This window comes from Thamnophis sirtalis, unplaced genomic scaffold, assembly GCF_051295495.1.
Source record: "Thamnophis sirtalis isolate CommonGarterSnake01/CBP01778 unplaced genomic scaffold, rThaSir2_p1.2 scaffold_13, whole genome shotgun sequence".
NCBI lineage: Eukaryota > Metazoa > Chordata > Lepidosauria > Squamata > Natricidae > Thamnophis > Thamnophis sirtalis.
In genome coordinates, this window is record NW_028261393.1 from 28,116,216 (window position 1) to 28,133,723 (window position 17,508).

Consider the following 17,508-nt stretch of genomic DNA (forward strand, 5'->3'; position numbering starts at 1 on the left):
TCATACAAATATCAGCATAGTCTAGTTCCAAAACTGTTTTGTGTAGTTTTTTGTAAAATTCATCTTGTTTTTCATTGGGGGCGTAGATTCCAATTAGGAGTGTCTTTTGGTATCCATAATTTCCACCATGAAAATTCTTCCCTCTTCCTCTGCATAAACTACTTTTGCTGGGATGTTGCCTTTAATATAAAAGACCACTCCTCTTTTCTTGCAGTTTGCCAATGATGAAAACATTTTCCCAAGCTTTGGTTGAGTTAATAAATGTTCATATTTCTTTTGGATATGTACTTCTTGCAGACAGATTATGTCAAATTGTAATTTCTCTAATTTATGGAATTATGGCACAACTTTGTTGTATGGGGTGCCAAGACAATAAAGTAAAGGATTAAACTATTTAACTATGACAGTTTGGTCGCGGAGAAATTCCGTATGGCTTTGGAGAGGAGCTTGGTACTAATGAGATCAGGGTTGATCCGATGGCCGCACTGCCGGAAGATTACTTCCATGGACTCAGCTGCAGCCTGAGCCACGGAGGCTTCGCGATCCTCTTGCAGATCCCGGAGACCTGGAAGGAATCCAGAAAAGAAATGATTTCCAGGATCCACCTTGAGAACCAACTCTGATCAGCGACAGAGCTTCTGGAGAGAAAGTCTCCGCTTCAAGCGAGGGAACTTTGAAACTCACCCAGGAAAACTTCTTTGATTTGTTTGGAAGTCACCACATTCCGTTTCATGTATTGTGCGCAGCAGCCTAGACACATGCAAAGAAAAGGTTGGTGGAGTTGGCAGAGATGGCTAAATAGACTGATTCAAGAAAGAAAATACAGAATTATTTTGTTTATATTTGGAAGAGTCGCTACGGGATGGTCCCAGGAATTGGGTCTGTTTAGAGATCGGATGGAAAGAATTTCATACGACTCATATTTATGATGGTTGCAGAGTCTTGGGGGGGTCACCTGATCACTTTTTGCAACCTTCAGGCGAGCAAACTCCGGAGGGAAGCCCGATTCACTTAACAACCACGTGACTCACTTAACAACCACAGTGATACCCTTAAGAAACGGGGCCGTGTGTTTGTGTGTGTGAGAGAGATAATGGTCAGCATGCCTGGCCTTAGGCCGCCCGCCTGCCCTGGTTTTTCCTCCCCTCCTTCCAAAGTTTGCATTTGGGGTTACCAATTAAGAGAGCAGCTGCCTCTCGGGATGAAGAATTCTGGCTCTTCAGGAATTCCAGCATCTGCTCCAACATTTCCGGCAGGTTTTCCTTGCATCGATTGATCTGAGGAACACATGGCCACAAACAAGGCAATTAACTCTGTAGCTTCCTCTTTTTTTCTTTCTAAGGTTTCTAGTCCTCATGTCCTCAACAAGGTCTTCCATAACATATTAAATTTTATTATACTGTATCGTATCGTATTGTACTTTAAACTATAAGATTGTTATACTATACTATATTTTATTATACTAAACAATATTATTATATTATATTGGATTTTGTTAGGCATATAATCTAGCAGTTGGGTTGGCAATATATAAATCATGTAACAATGCTGTACCTGTTTCTTTAAATAATGCTGTAAATGTGATTGGTTGCTGTTTCCTCAAGCGGCCATAAGATGGAGCCAGAATCACTGTTAGATGCTGATCTGATCTCAGTGTTTGGAAGCTGGCTGTTAGAAGTGTCGTATAGTGATCAGCGTGAGCTATTGTAAGTTTTGCAACTGGGGAGCTTACTTAACAGACTTGACTGGACTGGACTAGACTGGACTATTATACAATGCAATACAATATAATATTATATTATATAGTATAGTATATTGTAAGTATTAGTATAATACAGTTTTATATTGTATTATGTTATACACACAGACAGACAGACAGACACATTTATGTTATTAAAGACAATTTTAAATTAAATTAAATTTATCCAAGTTAAAACCATAAAGGAAAATAAAGAAAAATCGTAGATAGTGAAAAAAGAATAGAAAAAGAAAAGGGAAAGAAAGATGATAAGGAAATGGCTTCTGATCTTATAAATGCATTTATGTTTTGCCCTCTTTACATCGTAATTTCCCTTTTCCACAAACTACCATTTCTGATCCTCAAACCAACAGATCAGCAAGGTTTCTAGTCCTCATGGTGGCATGGAACCTCTGGTGTTCCCAAGGGAGCAACAACCCAAGAAGAATCCCTCTAGCCAGTTTAGTCTAGTGGTTGAGGCATCAGGCAAACAAACCAGGAGCCTGTGAGTCCCACCTTTCTCATGAAAGCCTCCTGGATGACTTGGGGAGTTCTAGTCCTGCCCTTAGGCAAGAAAGCTGGCTGGGTGACTTTGGTCCAGTCCCTCTCCCTCAGGGCAGCCCACCTCTCAGGATTGTTGGGAAGGAAATCGGAGGAGTGGGAGGAGAAGCATTAGGGACCTCCACCATCTTGAATGATTTATCAAAAGGAGAAAGGCAGGAGAAAAAGAAAATATATTATACTCTAATCTGGAAGAAAAGGCACGAGCTAGGCTCCTACTTACCACCTCCGAGCAGATGCTGGAATACATGCTCTGGAGACTAGTGTAAATCTCGTAGTCAAACAAATTCTCTGGAACTTTCTCCCACTTCATAAAGGAGACGCAGGAGGTCAGGGTGTTCCTGGAGATCTGTGTCAAGGGAGGAAATGAGGCATCAGAGGAGCCGGTTCTGAGGTTGTCCATCTTCTGCAGAAAAAACCCAGCCTTCTCCTTGCTCAGGGATGGGAAAGGGGATGAGCCACCCCAGGAGGAAGCTATGGCAGGGCAAGGGGCCCCTGAAGGCCATAATTCCCCACAATTTAACCCTGATTCTCTTCTATTGGTACCAGGCAAACCATCAAGCAGAAAACAGTCCCCTAATCCAAGAACAACCCAACAGAAAACCTACACCCACATCAAAATGATTGAGCATTAAGCAGAGATCAAACCCTCCCCTCCAACCTACTGATGCTGTCACCTAGTTGGGTCCATAAAGGCCTGCAAGAAAACAACCAGGTTCAGAGAGCACCAAAAACCTCACAACTTCAGGATTGCAGAATTTCTTTGTCTTTTCCAGAGGGTCCACATGATGCAACCACATTGCTCTGAGTGAAGATGGGGGTACAGCGTGGTCTCATGGAGAAGGGAGCATGAAGAGAGCAGGAACTTAGTTGGCCCCACCCTTCAACTCACCTCTTGGGTCCACCTATTAGCCAACTGGATTATGAGAGGAATCAGGTTGCGCAGGATGGATTTGGTCAGATTCCCCTCTGCCTCCTTGACCCCTTTTAAGACCAGGCCAAAAAGGGTGATGGAGGTGTTGCGCAACTCGGTGTCCTCCTACAAGGAAGAGAAATGTGTCAGTCCCTCCAATAGCATTTAGGAAGTGGGAGGTTTTGTGAGAACCTAGAATAACAAACTGCAACACACACAACAGTCAGCTGAGCAAAATCTGAGAGCAGAAATTTCAGGTGAGAAAACATCTCACATTTGATTCTCCTTTGTTTCCTTAAAGAGAAAGGCAGGGAGGGATCCACTAAACCAACAATAAAAGCCTTCATAACTCCCATCCTCTTCATCTGATCTGCCTCAGTTTCCCACTCACGAGACAAGGGAAGGGGAGTCTGGCAACGTTTTCTCTAGGCAAGACCATGCCAATGTTTGGCCATGGGTTTAAAAGGCTTGCAGACCAACCTCTCTGGTGGTGATTGAGGGGTTGTTTTACCATCTTTGCAGCCTTCAGATGTGAGGACTCCAACTGCAGTACGCTGCCTGGAGAGTTCTGGGAGTTGAAGTCCTCACCTCTTCAAGTTGCCAAGAGGGAGAAATACTGATGGAGACCAGAGTTTCCCAATCTCAGCAGCTTTGTGGGGACTTCAACCTCTGGAGTTCTCAGGCCAGCAGAGTTGAAATCTATACACCTTAAAGTGTCTGAGATCAAGCAACACCAATCTGGATTTTTAATAAATATGGAGAGTGATTGATGGTGGTTTGGTGAAGCTGAAGAGAGTGGCAACCTTCATTCTCTTCCACCTCATCTGGCACTTCTCCAGCTCTCTGGAAGAGCTCAATGATCATCTGGAAGCTCACACACTCTTTTAGATGAGAACAACACAGTTGTTGCTGAACTGTTTCTCAGCCTTTTCAATAAGATTAAAATTTTTCAGATCGTACCCAGGCAATCTTTATGGGAGAAAAAGAGAGAAGGGAGGGAGCGAGGGAGAGGAAGAGAGAGTGGGGGGTGGGGGGTGGATTAGTTTGTTGTGATTTGGTTGACGTACATCAGCAAAATACTTCCCCAGGACCGGAATAAGATTGACAGCTTTCCATCCATAGGTTTGAACTTTCAGATGCCGGAAAAGGAACTGAAGCGTCCGCAGTGATTCCTTTGCCACAGATTTATCTGGGTGACAAGCACAGTTGACCACATGGACTAGCACCGGCTCTAACACCGTATTCTGAAGGAAGGAGGAAAAGAAGGGAGCGATTAAACATCGTCACTGGCGTTCTCTGAGTCTACGAATGACAAACATATAGAAGCCCACAGAAGATAGAATAACAGGGTTGAAAAGTAACTTGGAGGTCATCTAGTCCAACCCCCTGCTCAGCAGGAGACCCTACACTATTCTGGACAAATGGTTGTCCAGTCTCTTCTTGAAAGCCTCCAGTGTTGGAGCACCCACAACCTCTGGAGGCAAGTCATTCCAGTGGTTAATTGTTCTCAGTGTCAGGAAATTTCTCCTGAGATCTAGGTTGCTTCTCTCCTTGATTAGTTTCCAACCATTGATTCTTGTTCTGCTTTAGATGTCCTCCAAGAGGATCTGTCTCCAAATTGATCCTTCAGATCTTTCAGGGATGCCCCCATCTTTTTAGAAGAGACGCTACTGTAGCTGAGGGCATCCTCTTTCTGGTGGTTGTCTTCTTCTCCTCCTTCTACCCTTTCTAGCCTTGTAGACTTCCTAGAGAGTGAGGTCACACCTGCTGCTCCCTTGAAAGTCCCTCACTTCCTGCCCCCCATCTCTTACCTCAAAGGGGTGATGGAGAAGATACCCCAGACCACGAATAGCAAATATTTGGATGAGGGGATATGGCTGAGCCATCCATTTTTGGAGGACATTGAGGATGTCCTGCATGATAAAGTAGTGTCCAAGCTCCGGGTGATAGAGAAGCTGGGGAAAAAGAGTGGAGTGACGGATTATTAACAAAGCAAAGGAAGGGAACTTTCCTCAAAGCCTCTATGAAGAGATGTGACATTCAGCCATTACGGGGAGAAGAAAAGAAAAGACAGTTCTCATTTAGTGACTGCGGAAAGTCACCACGGCACTGACAAAAGGGACAACTCCATTTTTCAGACTCATGACCATTGATCACTGTCACCTGATCAAAAATTGGGTACTTGACGGTCCATATTTATGATGGTCACAGTGTTTCTTTTTTTCTTTTTTTTCTTTTTTTCTTTTTAAACAAACAAAATAAACATATAACATAAAAACCATCCTTCAGTTACATACAGTATGTCAATTGGTCACAAATCTCCTGTGCCTCCTCATCATAGTCTTCACTTGCAATTTATATAGAATCTCATATTATCAATCTAATATATATGTATACAAAAATTATAATTATTTAACATTTATTTGACTATAATTATTATTACTTCCTTTTATGTGAGATATTCTAAATTTAGAATAGATTTATATTATGACATTTCATTACATCATCCTAAAACCATCCAGTAATATTACATCTTTGCATTGTATTCTATATAAAATTATTTATCTTTGGTTACAAAACTTTCATGCATCCTCTCCATAGTCCTCACTTACAATTTCTATAGAATTTCATTATTAATCATTCATTTGACTATAACTATTATTACTTCATTTTATGCGTAATATTCTAACTAAATTTAAATTAGTTTTTATTATAGCACTTCATTACATCATCCTGTATCCTTTCAATAGTTGTGAAATCTTATATCTCTTGGCATTTGTAGTATTTGTGTTCTAATTGCTTTCTTGGTAGATCTTATATGGACTTCTCTTGGCAACTTGTTTTTCATTGCATGTCTTGTAAAGACTTGAAACCCCTCGTCTGTTCCTTCCATCAACTTCCCTTTGGTTATTACCGATGCTTCTGCCAAAATTTCTAACATTAGAGCTGTCCATTTTTTTCCCTTTTTTCCCCCTATATTCTGGAATTCTGATCTATCAATCTCCCATAACAATATTCCACTCTTGTCTTTTCCATCCTCAATCTCCTGTCAATATCACCAATTTTCTTATCTCTTTGTTCATCTTTTTCTTCAATTTTGTCTGTTCTTTGTTCAATATTCTGCATTCTCTTTCTTTCTTTTTTTTTCATGTTGCAACATTCCTCCAGATAGTATACACTGCCACTATATAGAATCCAAGGCTTTTTTATTAAGTTCCGAACAAGTTCACTGCAATTCTTCTCTCTTTCAAGGCTTTCTTTTTACTCCAGTCCAGCTACTGATAGTATCCCAGGGGAGCACCTGTATAAACAATCCATGCTCATCCGACTATCATTTTCAATAAACAAGCTCAGAGACCTTGAAATGTAAATCAAATGTTCAAAGAAAAAAAAAAGAAAAACAATGTTTCCAAGCCTCCAAGCCTCTAAGTGGCAGTGTAACCTCTTTTTCTTCTACTTTTACTCCCCTCTTTATATTCCAAACTTCAGGAGAAAAAGAAAAGTTCTTAAAAAGAATATGCACTAGAGAATTGAAAATAGAAAAAGAAAGTAGAAGAAGAATAAGAAAAAAACAACCGGTCCAGTTTAAAAAGTAAAAAGCGTTTGAAAAAATTCCATCAATAAAAAGATTAAAGAACAGAGGGGGCGGGGCTAGCTAACAGCACGAATGGCTGCTTGAACGGAGAGCTGCATGAAGAGCAGCTGGATCTGGAGGGGTTTATGGAAAGACTTTTGTAACCGAAGATTTCCTGTAGGGAAGACTGAAGAGAAGGTTGGTTTGGCACGACCATAGCAGTGGTGGGTTTCAAAAATTGTTTGAACCTACTCTATGGGTGTGGCCTCCTTAATGGGAGTGGCTTGCTGCCCATGTGACCGGATATGAAGATGCCATCGACACTTGTCAGAACCACCTTAAATTACCTCATACACAGCACTGGCATGCATAAGAATATGATGTAAACTTGTTTTTTAAAAGGCATCTTTGGTTTGCGTTAAAACAACTTCAACACACGCAATGTTCTGATTGCACCACAAACACAGTGGTCATCCTTACCTTTCACAGAGGCACTGGGTTTTATAAATAGGAGCATGATAGTGTAGAATAATCATATCCAAGGACCAGTGGTGGTTTCAAATATTTTTGGAACCTCTTCTGTAGGTGTGGCCTGCTTTCCGGGTCCACTGGTGGAACCTCTTCTAACCGGTTCGGTAGATTTGACGAACCGGTTCTACCAAATAGGTGCGAACTGGTAGGAACCCACCTGTGGACCATCGGATGGCAGTTCATGGTCTGCGCTTGAAATTTCCTTCATAACTTCGGGTGTGGAAGAGGGCGATCTATAAAGGCCATCCCAGAGTGCTGACAGCAGTTCAAAGTAAGCGAGAAGCTGCAGGAGTCGCGAGTGGTTTAACAGATTCCTGATCTTGGAGGAAGGTATTTTTATTCCAAAACAGCTCAAAAGATTAAGATTAAGGAGTGGGGTGGTTGTTTTTTTTCTATCCCACCCCCCCTTTATAGCGGCGAGTGAGTGAAGGCTGGAGACTTTTTTCTTTTCTTCTCTGAACTGTCTGAAGAGCTGAATCTAAACTTAATTAGTTAACACAACAAAGGCCAGCTGTAAATAACTCTGATTACATGGATGCCTTCAGGGGGGAATGAGTTAACTATTGAAGGTTTGAAGAAGGTTTAAAGAAGAAAAAAAGCTGACTCATAGCAGTGCATTTTGTCAAGTCTGTTTCTTGTTAGTCTGTATCTGGTTAGCTTGTGGAAGAGTGACATCTACTGGTGAAATGTGGAATTCCCCCCCACCCCGTAGTATACATTAAGACAAAACAGAACTTTTGGTGACTATACCCCTTGGATAACAAGAGACCTGACTATTGGAGAATATTGATGTTAATCTTTGGACATTACTAAAAGAAATAATCGGAGAGAGAGAAAGAAGATTTACTGGACCAAAGGACTCAGAATATTTATATAATTATTTAATTCAGGAGGGTCATATGTAAGGTTGAACTTAAAGAATAGGAATTAATGTTATAATACTACTATCAAAGGAATATATTGTTATTGTCATTGGTATTGTTATTGCTATAAGATTATTAATTCCATCATTTTTTGATACTATTGGCATTAGTATTGATTAACTAAGGAGATGGTTTGATTCAGTGACATGCAGTGAGGTTTATGGCTGGTGAGGCAAAAAGAAAGAAAGCGGCTTTTGGCCGCCCTGCCGCTATGTCCAACATAGAGGTAAATTAATAAGTCTCTCTCATTCTTTCTATCCTATGATATTTGTTTTCATATAATATATGAATCTATTGATATATAGAGTATACCACCCCTTAATACTCCTTAAAATTGATTTTTTAGAGGAAGAGGGAAAAGGAGAGGGAAAGGGAGGAGAGGGAGAGGAATGAATGAATGAATGAATGAAGGAAGGAAGGAAGGAAGGAAGGAGGAAGGAAGGAAGGAAGGACTGGAGAAAGTTACGAAGGAGAGAAGAAAGTGGGAGTTCTGGAAAATAACTAAATTAGGGATTCAATTCTTCCAAAAAATGACAAGCACTACAAATCTAACAAAAATTGGCACGGGGAGGAAGCCAGCACCCCAGCCATCTCTAGCAGCTGCCAGCCCTTCAAACAAAAGCTCATCAGAGGATATGCTCCAGAGAGAAAGATCCATTTCAACTAAGGAGCTTCAGATGATATTACCGACTATGCAAGGGGCAATGGCTAAAAATGACGAAGAACTGAAAAGGATATTAGAGAAATAAGAAATGATACTGGAGAACTAAAGGAGAGGATGCAGAAGATGGATGATAAATTTGAGAAGTTCCAGGAACAGATCAATAAACACGAACAAAATGTAATAGAAGGAAAGTTGGAGAATGAGGGGGGAAAATGGAGGAGCTGAGTTCTAGGCTGATCCAGGCAAACAAAGAACTTGAGTTAATGGTCCTCACATTAGAGTCAGAGAAAGCGGCCCAATTTCTACGATTTAAGAATGTAAAGGAAGAAAAAGTCGAGGATTTATCAGACATGATGGCAGACCTTATGGCAAAGGCTTTGGGAATAGGAAAGGATGAGATGGCAAGTGAGATCGATAAGACATATAGAATTCAGACAAACTCGCAAAAAAGAACAATCTCCTGAGGGAAGTCCATGTAAAGTTCGCTAAAAAATCAATACGCAATGAGGTGCTGAATAGAACAAGAGACGATCCAATAATACACAATCAATGACAACTAACAGTCTTAAAACAGGTACCGAGGAGAATCAGAGAACTAAGAAGGCCATATGAATTTTTAACATCTGTGCTGAATAAATACGAAATTAACCAGATGGCTGATGCCGGAGGGCATACTGGTAACTTGGAGAAATTGAAGATTCAGAATTACAGATACAATCAAGGTTTGCACAGGGTAGGAAGAAGGAAGCTATTGCCAAAGATTACACAATATTAGATAAACTTTTGATACAGACAGAAAACAGGCTGATCAAAGTGTAGATAGATTTTTGTTGGAGTATAAGCTAGAGGAGGAACATGTCAAAGAAACTATAGTCGCCTGGGTGAAAAATTTCAGTTATAATGTGGAATTGGCTAAGTGGGAAAAACTTTGGATACAATCAGAAACTAACAATGGCTACAGCTTATAAAGAAAATCTTTATAAGATGTTCTACAGATGGCATCTCCCCGACAGCATGGCTCTCCAAAATGTTTAAAAATCTGGTCCCAAATTGTTGGAAGTGTAAAAATAACACCAGGCACTTTTTATCATATGTTGTGGACGTGCAATGAGGCAAAAAAATATTGGAAAATGATTCAATCATGGTTAGAACAAATGGTGGGAGACCAAATCTTGTATAAACCAGAAATTTTTCTCCTAGGTATAATACGGGAGGGGTTTAAGAAACATACACTTTATCTAATTTACATGTACTAACTGCTGCATGCATAACTTATGCACAATATTGGAAAAAAGAAAATACACATCAGAGTGAGATATAATCAGAAAAGTGTTGGCCTGTGTGGGAGCAGATAGGCTCACTCTTGAACTTAAAAATAAAGGGGAATCAGAATATTTTGAAGTCTGGAACAGATTTTATAATTGGTATAAGACAAGGTGACAAGACTGGAACAAACTGTATATTTTGTGATTGGACAGAAGGATACACAATGTATTAAGTAGGCTAATTGTTAATGGTTGAGACTAGCTGTATATAGTGTGAATGTATGGTCACTTTGACTTTGCGGTACTGCATTGCTTTGAATGTAAAAATAATAAAAATATATTTAAAAAAGATTAAAGGACACACTAAGTTTGACTCAGGCTTACTCTCGCAGTTTAACCTCTTCTGTCTTCAATTTTAACTTTACTTTTGATCTTTTTGGGTGTTCTCTTCTCTAATAATAAAATTTATCTCACTAATTCGACACACTTTCTCTCCCGCTTTCCTTCTGTTCTGGAGCTGTACCAACTTTCAGCAGCTTCAATGGCTGCTTCTCTGTGATCGGAAAAAAGGATCTGCCAGGAACTTTGCGATGTCCCTGGGATCAGCAGGATGTGCCCTTCTCTATCACCGTCTCTATGGGACAGTTTAGGTCCAAAAGGACCGTCCAGTGGCAGACATATTGACGGCGGGATTGCACATCATATCGTTGCGATGTCAGCTTCACATGCTCACGGTCGCAGTGTTTTGAGGTTACGTGATCTGTTTTGTGACCGCTTGATAAGCCAAGTCAATGGGGGAACCAGATTCACTTAACAACCATGTGACTAACTTAACTGCAGCAATTCACTTAACAACTGTGGCAAAGGAGGTGGTAAATTGGGACAAAACGTGCTTGGGGCCTATTTCACTGAGCAACAGAAATTTGTGGCTCAGTTGTGGTCATAAGTCGAGGACAACCTGTAGAAGAAAATCACTGAAATATCTGGTTTATCCTAAGTGTATGACCACAGCATTGGCTTAAGGGCTTCTGCAATCACTTAGTGACCACTGGAGGTTCTATGACGGTCTTATGTCGAGGACTACAGAATGGCAATACAAAACTGTCTATAATGCAAAGAAGAAATGGAATTTGGGGTCATTGAATCTTCCTTCCTCCTTCCCTCCCTCCAATTCCACCAATTAACAGAATAAGAGGATACCTTGGAGGTATTCTAGTTCAACCCCTTGACCAAGCAGGAGACCATCTACTATGTCAGACAAATGGCTGTCCAGTCTCTTCTTCAAGGCCTCCAGTGATGGAGCCCCCACAACTTCAACTTCCTAATCATAAAGTCCCCCTGAACCCTGCACAACTTTCCTGGAGCGCCACAATGTTGTGATGCATCCTTACCTCCGAGAGGAACACCATGCCAATTGTCTTCTCCCTTAAGTCGGGACGGTTCAGGTAGGTGTTGGCATGTTTGAACATCATCTTCAGCTCCACTTTAGAGTAGGTGAACAGTTTCCTAAAGATTAAATAGGGAGAAATCAGATAAGATCAGCTGGTGAGTAAGGAGAAAATCACCAAGCTAGAGAAATGATTATATGAATTATGGATAAATGAATTACTCAATGAATTAGTCCATTTACAGAATTTCTCACCCTCCCTCTCTTTCTCTGTCTTTCTCTCCCTCCTCTTCCCTCTCCTTCCCTCCCTCCCTCTACATCTCATTCTCTCTCTCCTTTTGTCTCCCTCTGACATTTCCTCTCTTTCTCTTTTTCTCCCTCCTTCCTCTTCCTCTCTCCCTCTCCTTTCTTTGTCTCCCTCTCATTCACTCTCTCCTTTTCTGTCTCCCTCTTTCTCCCCCTCCGCCTCCCTCTCTTTTGCTCTTTCCCTTCCCTCCCTCTCCTCTCCTCTATCTCCCCTTCCCTCTCTCTCTCTTTCCTCCCTCTCAACCCCCCTTTCTTTCTCTTTCTCTCTGTGCCTCCTCTTCTTCCTCTCCTTCTGCCCTCCCTCCCCCTCTCTTTCACTCTCTTTCTCCCTTCCTCTCTCCTTTTCCTCTATCTAACCCTCCCTCTTCCTCTCTTTCCCTCTCCCTCCCCCTTCCCTCTCCCTCCCCACCCTCACTTTCTCTCTCTCTGCCTCTTCTTCCTCCTCTCCCTCTGCCCCACCTTCCCTCTTTCACCCTCACTCTTCCTCTCTCTCTCTATCTTCCACCCCCTTCCCTCCCTCTTCTCCCTCTCCCTCACTTTCTCTCTCTCTGCCTCTTTTTCCTCTTCTCCCTCAGCCGGCTCCCCTCCCTCTCTCACCCAGTGCCACTCGTAGCCAAGTTCTTTGGACTCTGAAGTTCTTACCGGACCAGGTGGAAAATGGCCTCAAACAGACTATCTGGGCTCAAGAGCATCTCCCAGCATCCCAGCGTCCCCAAATCTTTGTATTCCTCTTTGTATCCGGCAGACAGGATGAGGTTTTTGATCGCCTGCACTGCCGTGCTAAATCAAAGGAAGGGAGAAGAGTTGGTGCGAATGCTTCGGCTGATGCCCCCTGAAAAGACCAGGCTTCCCCTGACGCCAACCAGCCTCCTGCTGCCCTTCTGGAGAGGTCCAGGTTTCATTTGGCAGCTTGTGCAGCAACCACAAAACACAACAGCAAATCAGCCTCCCTTTATTTCTTCCCCCTCCAGTGATATCCAGTAGGATCCAGATTGGTCCCAGGAGATTCCTTACCTCAAGAGGTTGATCTGTTCTGAAAGGTCCATGACTCTGCTGGACCTCTTGCATCCACTCTTGCTGGCTCCCAGGAGGAAGTACAGCTGCATGACCAGGGCGAGGAGCAGGTTGGAGAATTTGTTGTCAAGCAGCTCAGCAGCATTCGGGAGGGACAGGAGGAAACAGAGGGCGTTGGTGGCCTAGAAATGGGATAAAGGAAGAGTCACCTTGGGCTCCCCAGGTTACTTAGATTCCTCACCTTCTTCCTCTTCCCCAGAAGCCCTTGCGGGGTGGAGCCTGGCCAACTGAAAGGAGCCAAGTGTTTACTGGCCAGATGCCCTTCCTGTTGCCAATGAGTTTTGTTCGACAGATACTTTCTCATTGAACCCAGGAAGAGAAACACCTGCCTCCACCTAAAAAGGAGGGGGGGCTTATGCCAAATGATGCTCCAATTTTAGCCCCAGCAGTTTTCCCACTGCCTCCCTCTTCCCTTAGGTGATCCCCACCTCTAGATCCAAGGAAAGAGGGAGTGGAGGGCTTACTGCAATGGGCATGACGGACTTGCTGTTCCTCCTTGCGAGGGCTTCGGTGCTAGGGTCTTGGTCCTGAAGCCTTTTCATGAGGGGCTTCATGATCTTGACGTTGGCATAAGGGTCTGCAGCCAGTGCCCCCCAAATCTCCCTGGCATTTCTGTGGAGGGGGAGAAACAGATTGGGGGGGGGAATCAGATCCTTTCCCCATTTCAGAAGAGAGGGCCAGCCAGAGAGATGAACCCGCCCCCCCAACGGAAGGAAGGATTGGAAAACCAAAGGCCAAATGAATGGCTCTCATGCCAGAAAAATATATATACACAGGTAGTTCTCAACTTACAACCATTTCTCCAGGAGCCATTCAAAGGAACAACGGCATTGAAAAAGCAACTTATTCCCAATTTTCACACTTTCCAGCATCCTCAGGATCATCTGACCAAAATTCAGACTTCTGGACAACTGGTTCAGATTTATGACCGTCCCCAAGTCAAGTGATCACATTTTGTGACCTTCTAACAAGCACATTCATTAGGGAAGTCAGATTCACTTAACGACCATGTTTCCCTCTTGAAAACTGCAGTGATTCACTTAACAAATATGACAAGAAGAGTCATAAAATATATTTCAAAGTTCATTCCCATCTCGACCCTCATCTGACGTGACCTCCCACTAGAAGACTTCATCTGTGACACACCCATGGCCCATCAAAACATCCATCAAGACCCTTACCTGACACGACCTTTACTGATCTCCCCATCACAAGGCCCTCACTTGATATGACCCTCACCTGAAAGAAACCACCCTTGATGTGACCTTTCCATCACAAGACCTACTGACCACACCAAGCCCTTACAGGCAGAAAATCACCAGCACTAGCGTTCCTTAAACTTGAAGATGTTACCTTGCCTGGTAACAAAACATTTGGAAACCAATGCAGAAGCTTAGAGAACCAACCTCCACCCTCTTCCTCCACCTAAGCTGCAGAGATTCACCCCATCGCAAAGGATTGAGAGTCTCTGAGGAATCCAAGACAACAGGAGGCCCATCTCCTTGAAGTTCTTCTTACCCATCACAGCTAACGGAGGATTCCAGCAATATGTCCACAACTCGGTTGACCCTCTTGGAGGCCAAGTGACATACGGCCTTGAGGGTGAGGTCTTTCGTTGCTGGGTGGGTAATATTCGGGAGATGGTGGTAGATTTCCTTCAATATCATGGGTAGCTATGGCAAAAGAGAGATTGGAGGATGAGATTCAGTGTTGGTCTCCATTGGACATGCAGTAGAGATGATAACTCCCACTCATTGGGGGAAATAAATTGGCCCCCACAATATCAACGTTTGCCCTACATTTTAAAAAAAAACTCCTGATTTGTCCAGCTGCCTGTGATATTTTATTTATTGGTTTATTTTAGGAGATTTATATTGCCACCTATTCGCACATGACGACTTAAGGCGGCTGACAAAGCCATAAAAACATCTGGAGCCTTCACCACTGCCACACTGGCTCACCAAAGGTTATTTTTCATGAAAGAAATATGGCTCCTTTGTTTTTCCCTTACCTTCTTCTGGGAGGTTTGGACAACTTTCTCAACAGCCCTAAGATCACTCAGTGGCCTCCCATCCAGCCTTAGCCTTCTTAAAACCAGCAGAAGTGTCACCATTGAGCCAACAAGGTCTCAGCCATTCTCGTCTTTGTTTTCTACAAAATCTCCTATATCCCTTTTGCTCCAAACCCTACAATGTTCTTACTTCCTCAATATCCATGCCACACTCCACCAGGATGGCGTTGAGGAGCAGCCCCGCAGACTGAGACATGTTCTTGTCCAAGTGGGTCAAAGCCTCCAGGGTTTTCAAGATCAGCTGCATTAGCTGCAACGGGCTGAGATGTTCCCCAAAGGCCTATCAGAGAGAAGGAAAGGAGACCATGCAGAGATGCCTTAGAGCTTTGACGCCCTTCTCTTGAGACTTTGACCCAGATTGGGGGACAGCACACCGTGTAGAGATGCAGCCTTATTCCATGTCCTCCATCAGGTGGGATTCGGATGGGGGTCAAAGAAGCCAACATGGCAGCTGCTCTTTCTTCCTCCTAGGCATTGGGGGGAGGGGTACCCAAAGCCCAACCTTGGGAGGATGCCGTCCCCTCTGTGAGATTGACTCCTTTGAGGCTCTCCGGATCAGGAGGAGGAGCAAAAGGAAGCCAGGCCAAAGGCTGATCCAAAACATACCTTTGCCATTTTGGAGATGTTGTTGTGGAAGATCCAAGAGCCCGAAAGAAACAAATCCTCCCTCAGCCAATGTACGTTCCCCTTTTTGTTCTTCTGTTTCGTGTCCATTTCTTTCGCTTGGGAGGGAGGGGAAAAAACCACAAGGTCAGATTTTGGCCTTTGGAACCTGGGAACTTCCTTCATCTGACGGCTGGTTTAGTCATTGCAAGAGAAGAGAAGATCTGGAGCTCAGGGTCGACCAGAGGGGTCACTGGTGCTTTCTGACCTGGGGGGTTTCCTTGCAGGTGTTTCATTGCCCAACTAGGGAACGTCATCAGGGGGGATGGCCATCAATACTTATGGAAGCACAGAAAAAAGATCCCTCCCTTCAAGTACTGATGACGTTACTTCGTTGGGTCATGAAATGTCAAGAAGAAAACCACCAACCTCAGAGAGCACCAAGGACCCCACAGTCCTTCTCGTCCTCTAACTCTTTTCCCTCTCTCCCTCTCTCTTCCCTACTTTCTTACTACCTCCTCCTCCCCTCCTTCTCATCTTCCTCCCCCTCCTCTCTTCTCCCCCTCCTCTCTGTCTCCCTTTCTCCCTCTTTCTCTCCTCCTTGCTCCTTGTCTCTCTCTTCATTTTTCCTTGTCTCTCTCTCCTATCTCCTCCTCTTCCTCCTGCTTCTCCTGCTTCTCCTCCCTGTCTCCCTTTCTCCCTCTCCTCCTCCTCACTCCCTGCCTCTCTCTTCATTACTCCTTCTCCCCCCTCCTCTTCCTCCTCCCTAGCTGACTCACAACGTGAGAATCGCCTTCTTAAAAGGGCCCCTGGCCCTGAAAAATGCCAATATCAACTGCCAATTCCCGGCATCTCTGCCAAGCCCAACAACCCAACGTTTCTTGGCTAAGCCACAGGCTGTGCCACCCAATGCTCTCCTGGGCAGGGGGCATCCCTGTTCTTCTTGCAGCAAGTCAACCCTTGGAGCCCAAAGTTCTCACCCATTTTGCTCATGAGGAGGTGGTGCAGGTGGTAGGCAGCCTCTGCGGATGTCTGGCCAACCTCTGGGCTGGTGTCGCCAATGTGCAGGGCCAGCAAAGCCACCAGCTGCCCCAGCAAAGAGAAGTCAGCCGTGGTCTAAAGAAAGGAAGGGGAAAGGAGGGAAAAGAGGAGAAGGGGAGGGGGCTCATGAAGCTTTCAGCCGGCTGAAATCAGGGAATAAGAACCACGGAACCACAGAAACTTAGATACACAGAATGATAGAATCATAGAATTATCAAATATTTGAATCTTTGAATCTTTGAATCACAGAATCGGAGAATTACAGAATCTCAGAATCTTTGAATCACAGAACCTGAGAATTACAGAATCTCAGAATCTTTGAATCACAGAATCTGAGAATTACAGAATCTCAGAATCTTTGAACCACAGAACTTGAGAATTACAGAATCTCAGAATCTTTGAATCACAGAACCTGAGAATTTCAGAATCACAGAATCTTTGAATCACAGAACCTGAGAATTATAGAATCTTAGTATCACAGCATGACAGAACTGCAGTTGCTGGAAGGGGCCATGGAGGTCTTCTCCTCCAACCCTCTGCTCAAGCAGGACTCCTTTTATCCTCCTGGTCACATCCCAAAAGTGCTTTTCCCAAAAGGCAGCTGGACTTTTTTAGGGGTTTTCCTTTCTTTGAAAACATTTTGCTTCTCATCCTAAAGGGAGACTTACGTCGAAATTGACATTGTCCGAAACAAACTTGAGGACATGATTGGTGCTCTTGAGGGCCCTCTTCCTCTCATGGCTGTTGGGAGAGTCGATCCAGGGATTTATGGCCTGCCAGGAGAAACGAAGGAGAAGAAGGAAAGGAGGAATGGGTCATTCCCAGTTGGAAGAGCCACAGACTCCACAAGGAGACAG

At 43.5% G+C, this 17,508-nt stretch overlaps 1 protein-coding gene across 1 annotated transcript in view; it reads right to left on the minus strand.

Moving 5' to 3' along the window:
- Positions 1-398: 398 nt before the first annotated feature.
- The window catches only part of LOC148043109 (maestro heat-like repeat family member 5), a 43,028-nt gene continuing 25,918 nt past the window's right edge, over positions 399-17,508 (minus strand). Inside the window, exons 10-24 of the mRNA XM_087728048.1 lie at positions 17,320-17,424; positions 16,591-16,726; positions 15,614-15,729; positions 15,138-15,287; positions 14,455-14,609; positions 13,401-13,548; positions 12,877-13,058; positions 12,505-12,642; positions 11,561-11,675; positions 5,024-5,167; positions 4,280-4,456; positions 3,273-3,338; positions 1,593-1,664; positions 1,175-1,277; positions 399-565 (exon numbers count right to left, since the gene is read on the minus strand). Coding sequence (XP_087584174.1) covers positions 399-565; positions 1,175-1,277; positions 1,593-1,664; positions 3,273-3,338; positions 4,280-4,456; positions 5,024-5,167; positions 11,561-11,675; positions 12,505-12,642; positions 12,877-13,058; positions 13,401-13,548; positions 14,455-14,609; positions 15,138-15,287; positions 15,614-15,729; positions 16,591-16,726; positions 17,320-17,424 — 1,974 coding nt within the window. The remainder of the gene's footprint in view (positions 566-1,174; positions 1,278-1,592; positions 1,665-3,272; positions 3,339-4,279; positions 4,457-5,023; positions 5,168-11,560; positions 11,676-12,504; positions 12,643-12,876; positions 13,059-13,400; positions 13,549-14,454; positions 14,610-15,137; positions 15,288-15,613; positions 15,730-16,590; positions 16,727-17,319; positions 17,425-17,508) is intronic.